This window comes from Gossypium arboreum, chromosome 2, assembly GCF_025698485.1.
Source record: "Gossypium arboreum isolate Shixiya-1 chromosome 2, ASM2569848v2, whole genome shotgun sequence".
NCBI lineage: Eukaryota > Viridiplantae > Streptophyta > Magnoliopsida > Malvales > Malvaceae > Gossypium > Gossypium arboreum.
This window is the reverse complement of record NC_069071.1, coordinates 9,040,313-9,057,187: the sequence shown is the minus strand read 5'-3', so window position 1 is coordinate 9,057,187 and position 16,875 is coordinate 9,040,313. Positions and strand designations below refer to the sequence as shown.

Sequence of the window (16,875 nt, the reverse complement as noted above, 5' to 3'; positions counted from 1 at the left end):
ATAAGAAAAGGGAAGTAAATGACTAAATTTAAAATATAACAAAATTTAGCGCCTAAATTACAAGGAAACATAATATAAATGATTAAATTAAAATAAGATAGAAAACTTCAGGGGGTCAAATGGAAATTATCCCCATCTTATTGACACGTGTCACTTCCCACAAGGTTCACAGTGGGTTAGGGAACTAAATTGCATAGGAATTTAAATTATGGGGCAAAAATTAAAACAAATAAAAATGAACAAGACTAAATTAAAAAGATGAAAAAATGCGGAACAACCAAATCTACAAATATCCCTTCCCCTAAAAAACACGCGAATCCTGAGGGAAACGGGTCGATTTTCAGGTTGAGTTCCAAAACGATGTCGTTTTGGGGTTTTTGAAGCCAGACCAAAATGACGTCGTTTTGATATGCTTATACAAGTCAAAATTAAAAAAAAAAATCATTTCGCCTTGTTTTCAAAAAAAAAATCTCTTCTTCCCCTTTTTTTTTTTTCTCTCTTGGCTCTCTGTAAGTCCGGCCATAAGGCCGTCGGTGCTCTGCCATGGCCACAGGTCATCGGCGACGGCGACCACTGCCTCCGATGGTTGGAAAAAAAAAGGGTTTTTTTATCCTTTAAACGCGTAAAATGCGAATATAGGGTTTAAAACCTGAAAAATCTCAGCCAAAATCTGACCCAAAGTAGAGAAACCTTTCGGTTTCTCCCTTTTTCTACAGGGCCTTCGACAAATCCCAAGGGATTTAGACCCTCTTAAGTCGGTGAAGAGGACCCTCATGACGAAGGCACGACAAAACATGTAAAAAATGTGTTTCCTTCTTTTTATATATATATTTGCTTCAAAAATAGAAAAAAATAAAAAATAAAAAAAACTACCTTTTTAAAACTTTGTTCTTTTTTTTATTTGATCTCTTGCGTGTTACAAAGATCGATTTTTATAACCGAAATAATATTACAATATATGTTTTTTTCGATTGCTTGTTTCTGCTTCTTTTCCTTTTTTGTGTTTCTTGCAGGGGCAGTGAAATTCAACGAGGTTCTTCTTCTTGCTTTTGGTGCAAGGGGAAGGTTTGGTATTGCGTCCATCGACATGCTTAGAAGCTTACGCTGACAGGGGCTTGGGCAACTAGGGTTTTTGCTGAAAGATTAGGATTTTGGGCCATTGGGCCTCTATTTGTATTTGGGCTTGTAATAATTTTTTGGGCTCTCAGACCTTGTAAATGGATTGTTATTTTTGCTATTGTTTTATTATTGGGCCCGGACAAAATTGGGCTCTTACAATGGTAATTAGTGAATGGGTTTAATCGAGTTCATGCAAAGTATTTAGATTAATTTTTTAAGTTCAAGTTTGGTTTAGCCTAAAAAATGATTTTACTTTTGTCCAAGCCTAGTTCAATTTAAGAAAGATAAACTTGAGCCCAATTCGGTTGCCCATATTCGATTTTTTAAATTAATTTTATTTAAAATAAATTTTAAAAAAATATAATGCACCAAATACACTAAAACGTTAAAATAAAAGTTTTCTAACACATTAAAAATATAATTAAAAATATTTATAATAGAAAACACTACTATAAATGTAATAAATGTTTTATTATATTAAAAACACAAATAAATATAATAAATATTTTATTGTATTACATATAATTTTAAAATTTTATATCTTGGGTTGAGTTATTTAGTTAGGTAATTTTTTATTTTTTTAGATTTGAAGTAATGAATTTGATTATTATTAAACTAGTGATTTAATATAAATATAAATACATATAATTATTATTTAATATATATAATTAATATAATTTCTTTTATAACACAATATTTGGGCCAGACCATCTCAGGTAATTTTTTTACTCAAAGCCCAACTCATATAAAAATGAATATTAAATTTTATTTAAACCCATTTTTGAAGTGTTGTATGTTGTAACCTTGAATGCCTCGTCCTTTATTAGATTGTCTTCATCCTTCATATTCTTCAAATTTTAATATTTTTATATTTAAAAATCATTTTGATTCCTTTTTGTGGTAAAATTTTATTTTGATTCTTAAAAAAGTAAAATGATTTTTTTAAATTTATACAGATGTCATATACTTAAAATTGCAAGAGAAAAACAATATGTGTACTCACAAAATTTAAGAATACTCTCACTTCAATTATAGAAAAATGCATCCGAGCTGAAGTATAAAAGTGCACATAATTCTTGAAGTAATAAATAAATAAATAAATAAAATTTATTGCAAAGGTTAAATTATAAGGGATGTTTAAAAGTAATGTTTTCATTTGATAATAGATATGATTAAAAATAAATATTTAATGATAAATTTAGTTACTAACGTTTATATATTTTATCAAAATGGTTCTAATTATATTTTTAGCCTTTTTAGTCATCCATTTTTGTTGTTTTTATTTTCAAGTCGCTTTTGTTAACAAATTTGATGAAAGTACCGTTAAAAAAAATTAACGGGGATGATGTGAAATCTTTTTGATGAGATGTAATTTATTACTTAAATAACCCAATAAGATAATTACATGTGAAGAATAATAAAATAAATCATACATGAAATTAAAAAATAATAACTCTTAACTTAAACAAAATAAATGTCCTGGACAAAAAGATCCTATGAAGCTTCATTGTTTCCTGGGATTGGCTTTGGTAGTGGCGGAGCTAGGATATTAATCTTGGAGGGTCAAGCTAAAATTAAAAGTGCACAGTCAATTTAAACATATAAACAATCGATTCAAAAGAATCAGTATTCCAACATGACAATCGATTTAAACATATAAAAATATGTATTCAAAAGAAGCAATATTCCAACAATTAAGATGAAATAGCTATAATTTGACTCGGTTAACTATTTTTTATTCTGTTTTCACAGGAATGCTCATTACTTCACAAGCTATCATTTGACATAATTTGAAACAAAGTGACCATGGGCGTTTTGACCCCCACACGGCCTAAGCATGTCCACATGGCTCGAACACACGGGCGTGTGGCTCTAAGTCACTTATTAGGGTTTTGTGTGAGTTATTGACTTAAGAATGTGTCTGTGTGTTTCGGCCTTGGCGGATCTTTAGTCAGAGTGGCTAAGAATTCTAGTTTGGGCTTCGGCTCATGTGTTATCTGTGACTACGGTATGAGATGTTTGATTCTGAATCTAATATGTTGGGTGTGTGTGCATATCTACTTCTGTCTGATTGTCTGTTGATGTGTTTATTATTTCGATGGGTATGAATGCATACATGCACTTGCATTAAGTACTTTGGGTTTGATTGTGAAGAGAAGAAAGACTGTTTCTATTCTGATCTGGCAGTTTAATTGCAAGCTTATTTGTACAGCGGTTTACCGTACAGTACAACACATACATCAGCTTTGCTGCGTACCATTATCTGATCTGGCAGTTTAAATTGCAACATGGTGTCTGACAACAGACTACCGCATTGCATCAGATCTTGCATATACGCCTTGACCCTCACGTGTATTAATATCTAAGTGGCTTAATCCATATACATGGTGTGTAGGGTTGGACGGGCCTTTCGAGGTCCTATGTGATGTGTTTTGGTTAGATGAGCTTAATTAGCTCCTATGGGGTGTGATCGGGGGACGGAAAGGTGTGTTGGCTGGATGGATAAGTTTTATTGCTTGACTACATTTCATACGCATCTATTTGAATATTCTGGGTGCAAGATTATCTGACTGTATTCTGTCTGACTGTGTGTGACTTGTTGTGCTTGAATTGTTAAATGCTATTGGGACATTGGTTCCAAGTTTGCTTTTTAACTCTGTAAGTGTTTGTAAGTCGATTGCACTTTGGAAGTGCGTTTTGTAATTTTATTTCAAGTTTTGTTTTAAACTCACACTAAGCTCGTGTATCTCACCCCCTCAGTGTTTTCCCTTGTAGGTACGCTCGGTTTCGATAGCTGGACTCGGTATGCGGAGGTCTCAGATAGTCTTGGTTGAAAATATCAGTTATCTTTCCAGTTTTGATTTACCGTTTCAATTTGTAGGGTTTTATAAAACTGTGGTACAAGGTCCGTTTTAAAGTTTCAGTCGTACATTTTATTTTGGTTATATATTAAACTTAAGTGTAATTTTACTGACTGAATTTTAAATGACTAAATGTTTTCGGTTCGACGTGATAACTTGTTTTGTAAAAATTTACCTACAATCACTTCCATGATCAATTTTACCTCCAGAATTCATTCTAAACTTCTAGGCTGGGTTTTGGGGCATTACATCATAAATGAAGATTATAGTAAGGTGTTGAAGAACAACAGGAGCAGTCTCAAGCCAAACGCGATGGTTCAGATTTGGTCGTTTCGTGTCCAACCAAATTCGCAGCTTGGTTTTGCTTTGATCAAAGTTATAGACGAAAAAGATGGTCACATCATTGATTAAAGATACACCCAACTTGTTGGGTACATCAATTAGAGGTGTTTATGTATGGCATGTTGATGCATAAACAATAGTACTTAGTTTAATGTGCGGCACGTATAGTGCAAAAAAAATGTATGATGTATGATGCATGAACAATAGTACTCAATTTAATGTATGGCATGGATGCCATTACAAACCTTTTGAGTTTAATCTTGATGTATGCAGTGGCAGACCAAGATATTAATCTTAGGGGGGCCAAGCTAAAATTAGAAGTGCTATGTAACAGTCAATTTAAACATATAAACAATCAGTTCAAAAGAAGCAATATTCCAACATGATAATCGATTTAAACATATAAAAATATATTCAAAAGAAGAAGTATTCCAACAATTAAGACGAAATAGCTATCATTTGACTTGATTAACTATTTTTTATTCTGTTTTCACAAGAATGCTCACTACTTCACAAGTTATCATTTGACATAATTATAAACAAAGTAACCAAAGTTTTCTTCCTCCCTTTCACTTTGGCAGAAACTTATTATAACATTATCTAACTATTTTTGTTTCATTTTTACACTTCTAACAAGGTAGAATTCGTCTCATAATCATTTTCCATCAAAAAACATACACATTTCACTTAATTTTATAAGCTTCCAAGTTCCATCAATATCATTTAATGGCAACTTTTAATATACTTGATAAAAAAATTATTGGTACATACATGTAAAACAAGTTTCAAATATTCAAAATTTATGAAAAGTTAGAAGAAAAACATACCTTATACTTTAAATTTGGAGAAAAATAATAAAGAAATTTTTTCCTTCTTATCTTGTTAAGCACCAATATGAAGAAGAAAGATGATAAAAGTCTCTTCATCTTTTCTTTTCTTTATATATATATATATATATTATTATATTACTTATAAAATATTATTATGTTAAGTAAACTATTAAATAAATATTAATTTATTTTTAACAAAATATCATTAGTCATCATGAGTAATTTAGTTTCTTCAAGAAGATTTTCTCTTTGTTTTATCAAGAATATATTTTTAATATTATTTTTAATCCTATAAAAATATTGAAAGGGCCTACTTATATTTTTAGGAGAGCTATAATATATATACAAAGGGAAAAATTGTAAAAATCCTAAACCTTGGGGAGCCTACTTATATTTTTGGGAGGGCCATAGTGTAAATTTACAAATGACTAAATTGAAAATTTTAAACTCCCCATTGGGCCTCAACATGGCTCCACCACTGGGCTTTGAGTTTTTCTTGCATAGTATTTTAGACCTTACATTGAGTATTTTCGATTTGATTTATTAGTTATATTTTTAAACCTCACAATTGTTTTAGATAATTATGTTTATTTTTTAAAATTAAGAGTTATTTTTTAGCTTCATTAATTAATTTTTTATTATTTTTCATATATAATTATTTTATTGGGTTATTTAAGTAATAAATTACATTTCATTAAAAATATTCCACATACAAAATTCTACATCATTCAAATTAACTTTTTAATAAAGATCTTTTATCAAATCATTAAAAAAGAATTTAAAAAAGAATTAATGGCTAAAAAATTTTAAAATTACAATTAACACCATTTTATAAAACATATAAATGTTAAGCCAAAAATAAATTAAATCAAATGCTTCGCCGGCTGGTAAGAGGAAAAATGAAGCATTTAGAACAAAATTATGGTTAAATAGTGATAGTTAATTTTATTTTATTTCCTTCTTAATTTTCTTTCAAACCTAGACATACCTATAAAACAACTTTGAAGAAATTTTAACCTCTTTGTATCCATTTTAAAAATTATTAAATTGATTGAATAACTGATAAAATGATAAAAGATTTATACTTAAATTTTTAAAGTAAAACTTATATTAATATCAAATTCGATCTCTCGACAATCCTTATTTCGATCCAAAATAAGTTAGATAGGTTATAATTGTTCCTTTTAGTTATTTTCCATTTTGCAAATAGCAACCCATGGTATAATTCTTTAGACAAGAACACCTTGAGGTTCTCCCTTATCATTAGGAGTAACATTCTTAACTTCACTCAAAAATATTAGAAAAGTAGCATTTTAAGTGTTTTAAATAAAAAGGTGTTTTAGTAGGCATTAATTGGTCCAATTGGGGGGCAAAGAGTAGTTCAATTGTCTGCAAGGCAAGCTGTCTGTTTTAACAATCCAGTGGTCCAATTCTGGAGCTTTTACGTAAACAACAAAATGTGTGCTACAATCAGCTATTGGAAATGAAAATCGGTGCTTGCATTGCATTGCAATTTCGCAGTGGAGCTTATTGAGTGGTTAATTGCACAAATAGTTATAAATTATGATTTTATATTCTCAAAATATCTGTATCATTTATTAGTTTAAATTTTAACTCGGATATTATATGAAATATATTTAAACACATGTATATAATTTTAAAAAGTTTTTAATATATCAAACTTAGATTATCATCACAATAGATATTCAAACATTTTAAATAGTATAATAACATCTAAACTGATAAATTAATGTAATAAATATGATATTTATACTTTTACAATTCAATTAAAATTTCTAAAATTCAGAAATTAATTTAAAATCCGACGCAAAATCAGTATAATTAATCTTTCTTTTAGTGCTTGCCATGTCTAAAAATTACGTTATACAACTTTGAGGCATAGCTCCAAACCTCCAACATGGGTCAAACCCTTTTCTCTTCATTACAACAAACTCTTCCTTCTGAAAGATGTGATTTAGGGTTTTGATGGAAAACAGATATAATGATAAAAAATATATTATAGATTATATGGGGAAGTGGAAGTCTAATGGGCAACACGATGCGATTATAGGCACACCACATCTTCGTTTTTAGTTATTACCTAATTCTCTACAATTAATATCCTTTGAATATTTTAATAATAATAATAATAATAAAAATAATCCTTTGAATAATTTAAGGGACCTAATTTCAGCATATTCCGCCCTGCAAACTCTCTTCAGATTCTGCCTCCCTCTCTGCTTCTTTCATTTCCTTTTAATATTAATAGTAATGTGACCTCCCATTAATGGAATCACGATTATGGTCTTGTCTTGATGGAATAAAATATTGCGATGTGTTAAATAAGTTTGTAAAACAGGGGAACCTATCTCCAACATATATACATAATACATGCAATAACATAAACATGTAAAAATACTTGACAGAAAATATAAGGCCCCACCTGAAGCTTTTTACAACCCATTTCCATGCATACCATGGTCCCCTGCTCTGTTCTTTTTACCACCCATTCATAGATGATTAATTTAAAAAATACGCTTTCCAAATCCAGGAAAATAAAATCACAGCCAACTCATGTTCATCAATTACTTCACCCAAACTCAATGGTTTTTTTTTTTTTTTTCTTTTGAGATTTCAACAAATTAGGGTTATGAAAAGCTGTACAGCTTGAGACAACTGTTATTATTATGATTATTATGCATAATTATAATAATTATTATAATAACAATGGAAACAATTTATTAATTTTTTGGGGGACCGTTAATAAAATGTTTCAATATGTTTTTTAGTTGTCGTTTTGTCTTATTTTTTGTCTCTTGGGATTTCTCTTGTTTTAACGCAGAGTAGAACATTTGTCCGAAGCCAATTAAGCCTTTTAAAAAAAAAAAAAAAAAAAAACCCAAGTTTTTTTCCTTTTCCCCTATAAATCTCCTATATCTTCTCTTTTTGTTCAATCTTACCTAAAACAGTTGATCTAAACAATATTGAAAGCTGAGCAACCATGGGTGGTTGTGCTACCAAGCCCAAGGTTTTGAAGGGTGACGAACCGGAGATCCCTGCTCCAGCACCGTCGAAAGAGGCGGTTCCCGAACCAAAGGAGGCTGCTCTTGCTGTTGCTGCTGATGGTGAAAAGAAGGTGGAAGCTGATGAGGTTGCTAAGGATAAAGATGTTATCGATGATGATGCCATTGATGATCAATCAAACAAGAGACGATCTCTTAGTAACTTGTTCCAAGAGGTATCTGTTTCTAATCCTATAACTGGTACTGCATAATGCATGTGTACTGTAAATTGAAGAAAGGGTTTAAATTGTATTCGTTTTAGATGTGAATGGAACTGTGTTTATTACTAAATTTGATGAATGGTGTTCTAGATCTTTTGTTTTAGTGGTTGATGTGATTTCCGTTAAAGCAGGGATGATGGAATCATTCATTTGAATACGGTCATATATCTGTCTTGTCATTATGCTGGTTGTTGAACGGCATCTTTGTCTTCACTTTTTTTTTCTTTGAATTATAACTGGTTTTTGTACTGTTTGGTTGGTAAGAAAGTGAAAGCAAAGCAAAGATTCAAAAAGTAGATTGAATAATTCCTCATATGGTTGGTATTGTCTATCAAGCTACAAAGCATGAGATTATAACATATATGTAGATGTATAAAAAGGAAATTTCCTCAATAGTACATAAACTACTGGTGATAAATATATTGTGGTTCTGATCCAAGATATATAATTTGAGGGTGGGCACCATATAATGCATCAAACTAGTGGATTTAGGCGAACAAACTGGCCCTTCGAGTACTTTCCGTACCGGTTTGTTCTGTTCATTTTAATAATCTTCTGCAACTTAAACTCATTGATGATGTTATAAGGTGCTTTATGATTTCAAACATTTTGGAATGTATGTGGAACACTTTTCTAGACATCCTTATCTGTAAAGCTTCATCAATCTGCATTCGTATGTTTGTTTGTTTTATCAATAATGTTGCACCGTGGACTCAAACTTTCCCCAATGGTTCGTTCATCCACTACAAAAGGCTCCTTGATACATATACTCCAATGATATTTGTTTGATAGACTTAAGCAAGTGTGGGAGGTTTTTTTTTATTAGCTTAACTGTTTTGCAGAAAGAAAAGGGGACAACTGAGAGTGAAACCACACCATCAGAGCCAACGAAAAATGAAACACCGGAGCCAGCGCTACAAGAATCTCCGGAAACAGCTAAACAAGAGTCGTTGGAGCCTGTGTCTGTTCCTCCCGGGAACATAGAATCAGCTCAAGCATTGCCCGACGCAGCAGCAACAACAGCAGCAGCAGCAGCAGTTGTGAATGTACCGGAGACACAAAGCAAAGAAACGTCAGCTGGCGAAAAGAAAGATGAGATGCTAGCAAACTGAAGTATGAGCAGTAATGTTGAATTAGGTGTGTGATATAATTGGAAGAAATGAAAAATCCTACTACTAGGAGGGAAAGCTGCTGTATATGTTTGTCATAGAACCAAGTAATTCACTTGGTTTATGGACATCTTTTGGGTGAACTTGTATTTTGTTGTTCTTGAAACATTTATTATCTTTTCTAAGAATTTGTTCTTGGATATCGTTATCCTACTTGTTCATATGGGATCCTTAGATTGAAAATATGTTCAATGATTCAGTTCATGCAGCAGAACCCTGTTTTAAGAGTTTTGATGTTTGGCTTCCACAAGTTGGCTTGTAATTGTTTGTATGAGAATGTGGGTGTTCATTTCTTTGTAGAATTTTTCTTTGCCATTGCTTGTTCTGGTTACTAGAAAATAAGAAATTATGTGCTGTTATTTTACAAAGAAAGAGTTTGGAGGGTACCGAGGAAGGGCCAAGCTGTTGGATTCTGTTTTGTCCCTTTTTTCTTCTTCTTACAATTATTTCAAAGCTGAGAAAAAAATATTGGTACCTTACCCTATGAGTAAATTTAATAATTTGTATGCAATAATTTAGTGTAAATCGAATATTTAAATTTATATATTTATTAATAATTTAACTAATTTTTCAATTTTCACAAAATATGAAAATTATTTTTTATGAAATTAAAGAAAAAAGATTAAATTATTAATTTCTGTAAAAGCTTCAACATGATGGAAAAACAAGTTTAATAGGTCAAAGTACATAAATTTTTATGTGGATAATAAACTAAAAATAAAATTGGAAAAAAGCATTTTAAAATGTAAAGCTTCAAAATATTAGTATTTTTAATTAGGATTAAGTTGAAATAAGAATATAAATAAAAATTGAGATGCTGAAATCTCAGTTATCATTATTCTATTTAAGTAAGTAAATTATATAAAGGAATCTTTCATCCCCAAATCTCTCATTCAAACATTCCTGTTTATTTATTAATAAATGAAACTGCATAATCATAAGATATCACATTTAATCTATATTCAATTTAGTGTCCATATATAAATTCATATTTGATTGTGTCCTCATATAAAATCTTTTTGATTTAGCGTCCTCGTAAAGATTTATATGCTCAACGAATCAAAGAATGGAAAAATATAAAATTTTAAAAAATAACTAAATAAAATTAAAGTGTAAACTGTAAATCAAGCAACAAACTAAACCATAATCCAATTCCATTTATAAGTAAACCTTTTCTAAAACTCCTATTTCTTATTGATTGATCTAACTCGATCACCGACGTTACGATAAAACTCACCAGCCTGAGAAGGAAAGCTCGACATCGTAGGCGACGCAAATGGTGTCATTGGCGGCATTAACTGACCATAAAAGCAAACTGGGACTCCCCAAGAGTTACTCAACACTACATTGTCCACCATTGAAGTTGTTGGGTCATAACATGTTTGTGGTGATAGTGACCTATAAATTGTCCTGCTACTACACTCTCCATCCGCTTCAGTGAAGTCTAAAGTACCATTTGTGGACACCATTGCCGTTGAGGTATCAATAGGATTCATATTGACAGACTGCCATTGAAGAGGCTCATTGGAGCTAAAAGGTTGACAAGAAGAACTCAAAGTAAACATGGGTTGTTGCTGCTTTGTGATTTCCATGTCCAAGGCCCTTTGAAACAAGGAGAGTTGAGCTTGATTATAAAGATCAAGGCTTGGTTGGTTCAGCTGGTTTTCAGTTGAATCTGCGATTGAAGATTGATGCTTTCCCTTTATCATCTTCCGTGCGGTTTCTAAGTTGGGAGTCCAACCTAGAGAGAAGGGCCGAAAGTTGATTGACCGAGAAGCTATTGATATTATCATCCCATACGGAAAACTTGGCCTCTGTATTAGCTTTTCGGAGTTTGCAAATCTCGTCATCGAGCTTCTTCCGACGTATTGCACAGAAATCAAGAACGTTAAAGCATTTCCTTTTGCGTACGTACAATGGCTTCCCTTTGTATTTGTCGATGACATGCATGCATCACTTTAGCATGGTCCGGGGGCCAAATCTCGAGCTCCGCAGGGGTTTCTTCCGATTTGGGTGCATAAAGAATTACACACGTTTCAACACCGCAAAGAATCGAGAATTCTTGGGCCTTTTTTATTAGTCCCTTTTTGCGCTTTTCGTATGTTAAAATACGCACTTTGTCTTTCATAATGAACTTAATGATCAATTTTCCACGACCCATTTCTAAAATTCTCTGAAAACCAAAAAGAAATACAACATCAAATCAATAAATAAATAAATAAAAGCGCATTTTTAATTAAAAAAAGTTTAGTTGACACCAATCTCGTATTAAATATTTAGACAACTCTCATTTCTCTCCACATATAACAAAGAAAAATATTGAAATTAACCATTAAAAGCACTATAATATACAAAAGAAAAGAAGAAGAATAAAGGCAAATGGGTTATATGAGTAGCTATCAAACGATTTCTTAATTAGAAAAAGAAGCACAAGAACTTTACCTCTCTTCAATGGTTTCTTGAGATTATATTTTGTTTAGAAAGAAACTTCATGGTATTCTTTTAAGATTTTATAGTGGAGAAATTAATTCTCGATTATAATTCTGAATATAAATTGAAGATTATGATTTTGTTACTTACCATATAGTGATCTCAAGTCTTAAATTTTCCTATTTTTAGACAATTAAAAGATTAAATTGTTTATGTGTAAATTACCCATATTTAGAAAATCAAAGTTAAAAGTTGATTGAGATTTTATACATTTTATGATAATTGTTTACCTTTTTAAAAAGTATCGTCATGAGATTTTGTCATAATTACATTAATATCTTCAATTTTAATAGTAAAATGAGAATTAAAATTATAACATTTTTATACCTATATTAATACATATAATAATAGTAACGTAATACTTATATATTTTTAAAAATATTAATATATTAATTATGTGAATTTACATTATCCATGTAATTAATACAAACCGTAACCATTAAATTAAGGAAATAAATTATATTAGGATGATTCTAAAAAGTATAGTTTTAGGTATCAATAAAATAGTGTCACGTCATTAAATTTTAAAGATAATAAAATATTGTTATACACTCATCTATATCTAATTCTTTTCCAACTTAATTTAACTTTAATTAAATTACTTAAAATAATTAATTTTTAAAATTTTAAACAAATATCTTTTCTTCTTTTACAAATTTTAATCATTTTGTTTTTTCGCATAAGTTAATATTTTTTATTTTTGTGCAACCAATATTTAAAAAAAAATTAGTAATTTTTGTGCAATTTTTTTTCATGTCATTGACACATAACTTTTGTAATTATTTTACCCCCGAACTTTGAACTCAAATCCTGAACGTTAAATCTTAAACCTTAAACCCTGAACCTCAAGGTTCAGGGCTTGGGTTTGGGATTTAAAGTTTAGGGTTCGGGGTTCAAGATTCGGGTTTAGGGTTCAAAGGTTTAAGGGTTTGAGTTTAAAGTTTAAGGGTTCGGAGTTATGAGTTTGGGTTCAGTGTTTAAGGGTTTGGGGTTTGATTTTAGGTTTTGGATTTAGGGTAAAAATTACTAAAAATTATTTATCAATGACATGAAAATATTTGTTGAAATGTTATTAAAGAATTGGAAAGGGACAATGAATTTTGTAGTGGGAATGATCCATAAAATAATTTCTCTATGAATGTATGTACAATAATAATTTCATGTCTTTAAAGTTTGATGATGTAATAAGATTTTATTGATGCCTAAAAACTTTAATTTTTAGGATCATGGTAATGTAACAAAGAATTCATGTAAAAAATTAGCCAATTTAGCCATGAGAAATGACAAAATCAAAAGGAAGAAGTAGGAGGTTCCCTACTAATATCAAGAAGAGGTCGAAAATGAGGCATTTTCATACCCCTCTTCTCCTTCTCTTCATCCGACAATAACTGTTAACTCGATGCATTCTTTGCTACACCACTTTGACAAACAATTTTCATTCAACACTTGTTAAATACACCAAAAAATGACAACTGAAATTACCATTTTGCTTTCTATCATTTTTTCTAAAATTTATTTATTTATTTATATCAGCATTTAAATTATTTATTTTCATTAATCATCTCAATTTACTTTCATTGTTTTATATTTAATTATTTGATTAATATAACAAATAATTTATGTCGAAACTTTTTTTGAGATCAACTTTTATTTTTTTAAAAGAAACGAAGATGGAGTCGCCACCAATCCTTTTTATTAGGTGTAATCAGGTCACCTCAAAATTTAACCATCTTTATAAAAGATTAGATTTTACTAAAACGATAATTTTTAGCCTACAAAATCCAAGAATGTGGGTTCGGGAGTCGGTTACGTATGAGGAAGGATTAGCACTCTCGTAACGCTCAAAATTAGTATCTAGTCGGTTACTTAATGTTTTGATGTCGAAAATTGAAAGTTCGAACAAAATTTAAAATACGATCCCTCTTTGCATGATGTTATTAAGATATGACTTAACTAAATTAAATTAAATGGAAAATGCCTTATTTCAAATTGATCGAGAAGAAAGACCATGCCCCGTGAGTTAGGACACGATACTTCGAATTCACAAAAACCAGAATAATCACTATTTGATCGCTACCTAAATCTTTCTTTTCGTTATTTTAAATAGGATGTTCGATTATTTCGGTTTTAGGAAGATGCCATACTCCATAAGTTAGGAGCATAACTCCTCAGATTCCAAAACAATGAACATTGCCTTGGTTTTAAGTATTTTCTATACATTAGATAAAACGAAGATAATTTTTAAAAAAATGATATACAGTTGACTTATTTAGGCATAGTGTAAAAATGAATAAATATATTTTAACATGATAGCATGGTAATTAACAAAATAGTGATGAGTAAAATAAAATTATATTAGAATGATAAATAAATAAATGAATGAATAAAGAGCAAAAACAAATAAAAGATAAAATAAAATTGTCATGCTAGCGAATAATAATAATGCAACATCAATTTAGTAATAATAGCGAAAACCGCTTTATCACCAATTATACATAGAAAAGGGAATATAAATAACATAGCTTTTAAATATTTAAAAAGGGAGGAAATAAATAAAATTTAAAAAATAAAAAAGAGTTCATAAAGGGTAGAATAAAATAAACGAAGGGTTGAATTGAAATTAAAATGAAATTGAAAGTGTAAATTATATAAAACTAAACAAACAAATAAATAACGGCCTAAAATAAAAACGCGAAAGTAAACAGGGACCAAATCAGTAATTATTCCAAGCCCTAGGACACGTGTCATTCCCTAAATGGGTCTATAGTGGTCGAGGGACTAAATTGCAAAAAAAGAACAAAATAAAAGGACAAAAATACCAAGCTATAGGACGAAATTGAAAAATAGCAAAAAACGGAAGGGTCAAAGCAACAATTAGACCCTTTAAAAAAAAACACGCGGATCTTGCTAGTGTTTGGGTCTGGTTCCGGGTTGCGTTAAAACGACGTTGTTTTGGAGTTTGAAAATTAAGCCCAAAACAACGCCGTTTTATAGGGCTATATAAGTAAAAAAATGTTTAAAAATTCATTTGTTTCAGTTTCTAAAAAAAAAAAGTTTGCCCCTTTTTTTCTCTCTCGACTCTCCCTCGATCCGGCCATCGAGCCGCCTGTGCTCCACCGTGACTACCGGTCATCAACGACGGGGACCATTGCCTTCAGTGGCCGAAGTCCAAAACAAGCTCTTTTTTTAGCCCTTTTCAACCCTAGAACCCTGATCTAAAGACAATGCCTTAAAAAAAAGAATGAATTTTTTTTTTGCTTTCCCTCTTTTTAATCGCGCGTCTTTTTGTATCCCCATTTATTGAAGCCCAAATGAAACCCTAATAGGTTCGGTGGCTTTTGTGATCAGAGGAGACCCCAACGGTGGTGCGAAACAAAGCGACAGGTAAAAAGATTTTATTTTTATTTATTACTTCGAATCTAAAAAATAAAACAGAATAAATTAGCTTTTTTTTTCGCTTAATTTTTTTATCCGATTTCTGTTTCAATCTTTCCTGTAAAAAATACATGATATTGTTATGGCTTTTATAGCCACATATTACAAAATATTATATTCTTATTGCTTTTTTCATTTTTTTCTCTGCCATTTCTACTTTCTGCTCTCTGTCTTCTTCTTTGCAGGCATTTGTGGCAAAGTCAACGACTCTGGGGAGCTGTGCCTTGCCATTTTGGTGAAAGGAGGAGACAATGCCTTGGGCAGCACGTTGCTGACGTGGCAAGGGAGCGGCGCTGAGGCTGCTAGGGTTCTTGTTAGCTTTTTGGGCTTGGGTTGATTAGCCTTTTAGGGTTTTGTTAGACTGGGTAATATATTTAGGCCTCGGTTGGACTTGTATTATGGACTTGATTTTGTTGTTATTAGTATTACTATTCTTTTCTGTTTTGTTTATTGGGCCGAGTGAATTTGGGCCTTTACAATTTATACAATAATTAGTTAATTAATAAATAGATATAATAACATTTTATATCGTATTTTATTATATAACATCATTAATAATAGTTTTCATCCTCATTTTACTTTCATAAAATATCCAATGTGATACTTAAAATATCAATATGTGATTTATTATGGGTACTTGTGTTAACACCATTAGTGAATTATTAAACTAACTAATAAAAATTTGACACATAATTTATATTTTTTAAATCCTCAAATCCACATGTATAATATAAATATGTGAAAAATTAAATAAATTTAAAACAAATAATTCAACATATGATTAATAAAAAAATGCTAAACGTGAGATACAAACCTTACATTTGGAAGACAAAATCCTCGAAATATGATTTTCTTTTTATTATTTTTTCAATTTTTTATTTTATAACATTATTTAAAGGATTTATTTTCTTTAATTATCTGGTTTTGCTTTTTATTATTTTACTTTAATTCTTATGTTTAAAAGAATAGAAGAAATTTACATCAATGTCATATTAGACACTAGTTTATATAGCCATATGCGCATGTCATATTAAGTTATTTTATTAATTTTTAATAATTTATATTATTTTAAATTGATGAATTAAGAAAAGCTACATGTAATTATTTTAATTAGAATAGTTATTTGGAATCAGTAATGACATTGTAAAAATAAGAGAGCAAAATTATGTCAAGATTAAAGTATAGGAGCTTAACCCGAAACGGAATTATGAAAAAATGACTAAATAAAATTAAATTAAAAATATTGAGAGATGTAGAAATGAAATTAACACATTTATTATTTTCATTCAGCATATAAAAATCAAATATACAAATATTAAGTATTTTGTTATGGTTCTCATAAATCC

The 16,875-nt window shown here is 30.2% G+C and overlaps 1 protein-coding gene across 1 annotated transcript; it reads left to right on the top strand.

Moving 5' to 3' along the window:
* The first annotated feature begins 7,744 nt into the window (after nt 1-7,744).
* LOC108464479 (actin-binding protein) lies at nt 7,745-9,976 on the top strand. The gene is made up of 2 exons (XM_017764800.2): nt 7,745-8,390; nt 9,278-9,976. The coding sequence occupies exons 1-2, from the start codon at nt 8,154-8,156 to the stop codon at nt 9,545-9,547; spliced, it is 507 nt and encodes a 168-aa protein (XP_017620289.1). The 5' UTR covers nt 7,745-8,153; the 3' UTR covers nt 9,548-9,976.
* Nucleotides 9,977-16,875: the final 6,899 nt, after the last annotated feature.

Bases quoted from the DNA above. Each gene is read 5' to 3' on its own strand.
- LOC108464479 (XM_017764800.2), top strand. From the start codon at position 8,154: ATGGGTGGTTGTGCTACCAAGCCCAAGGTTTTGAAGGGTGACGAACCG. The intron at 8,391-9,277 runs GTATCTGTTTCT...ACTGTTTTGCAG, and splicing joins TTAGTAACTTGTTCCAAGAG to AAAGAAAAGGGGACAACTGA.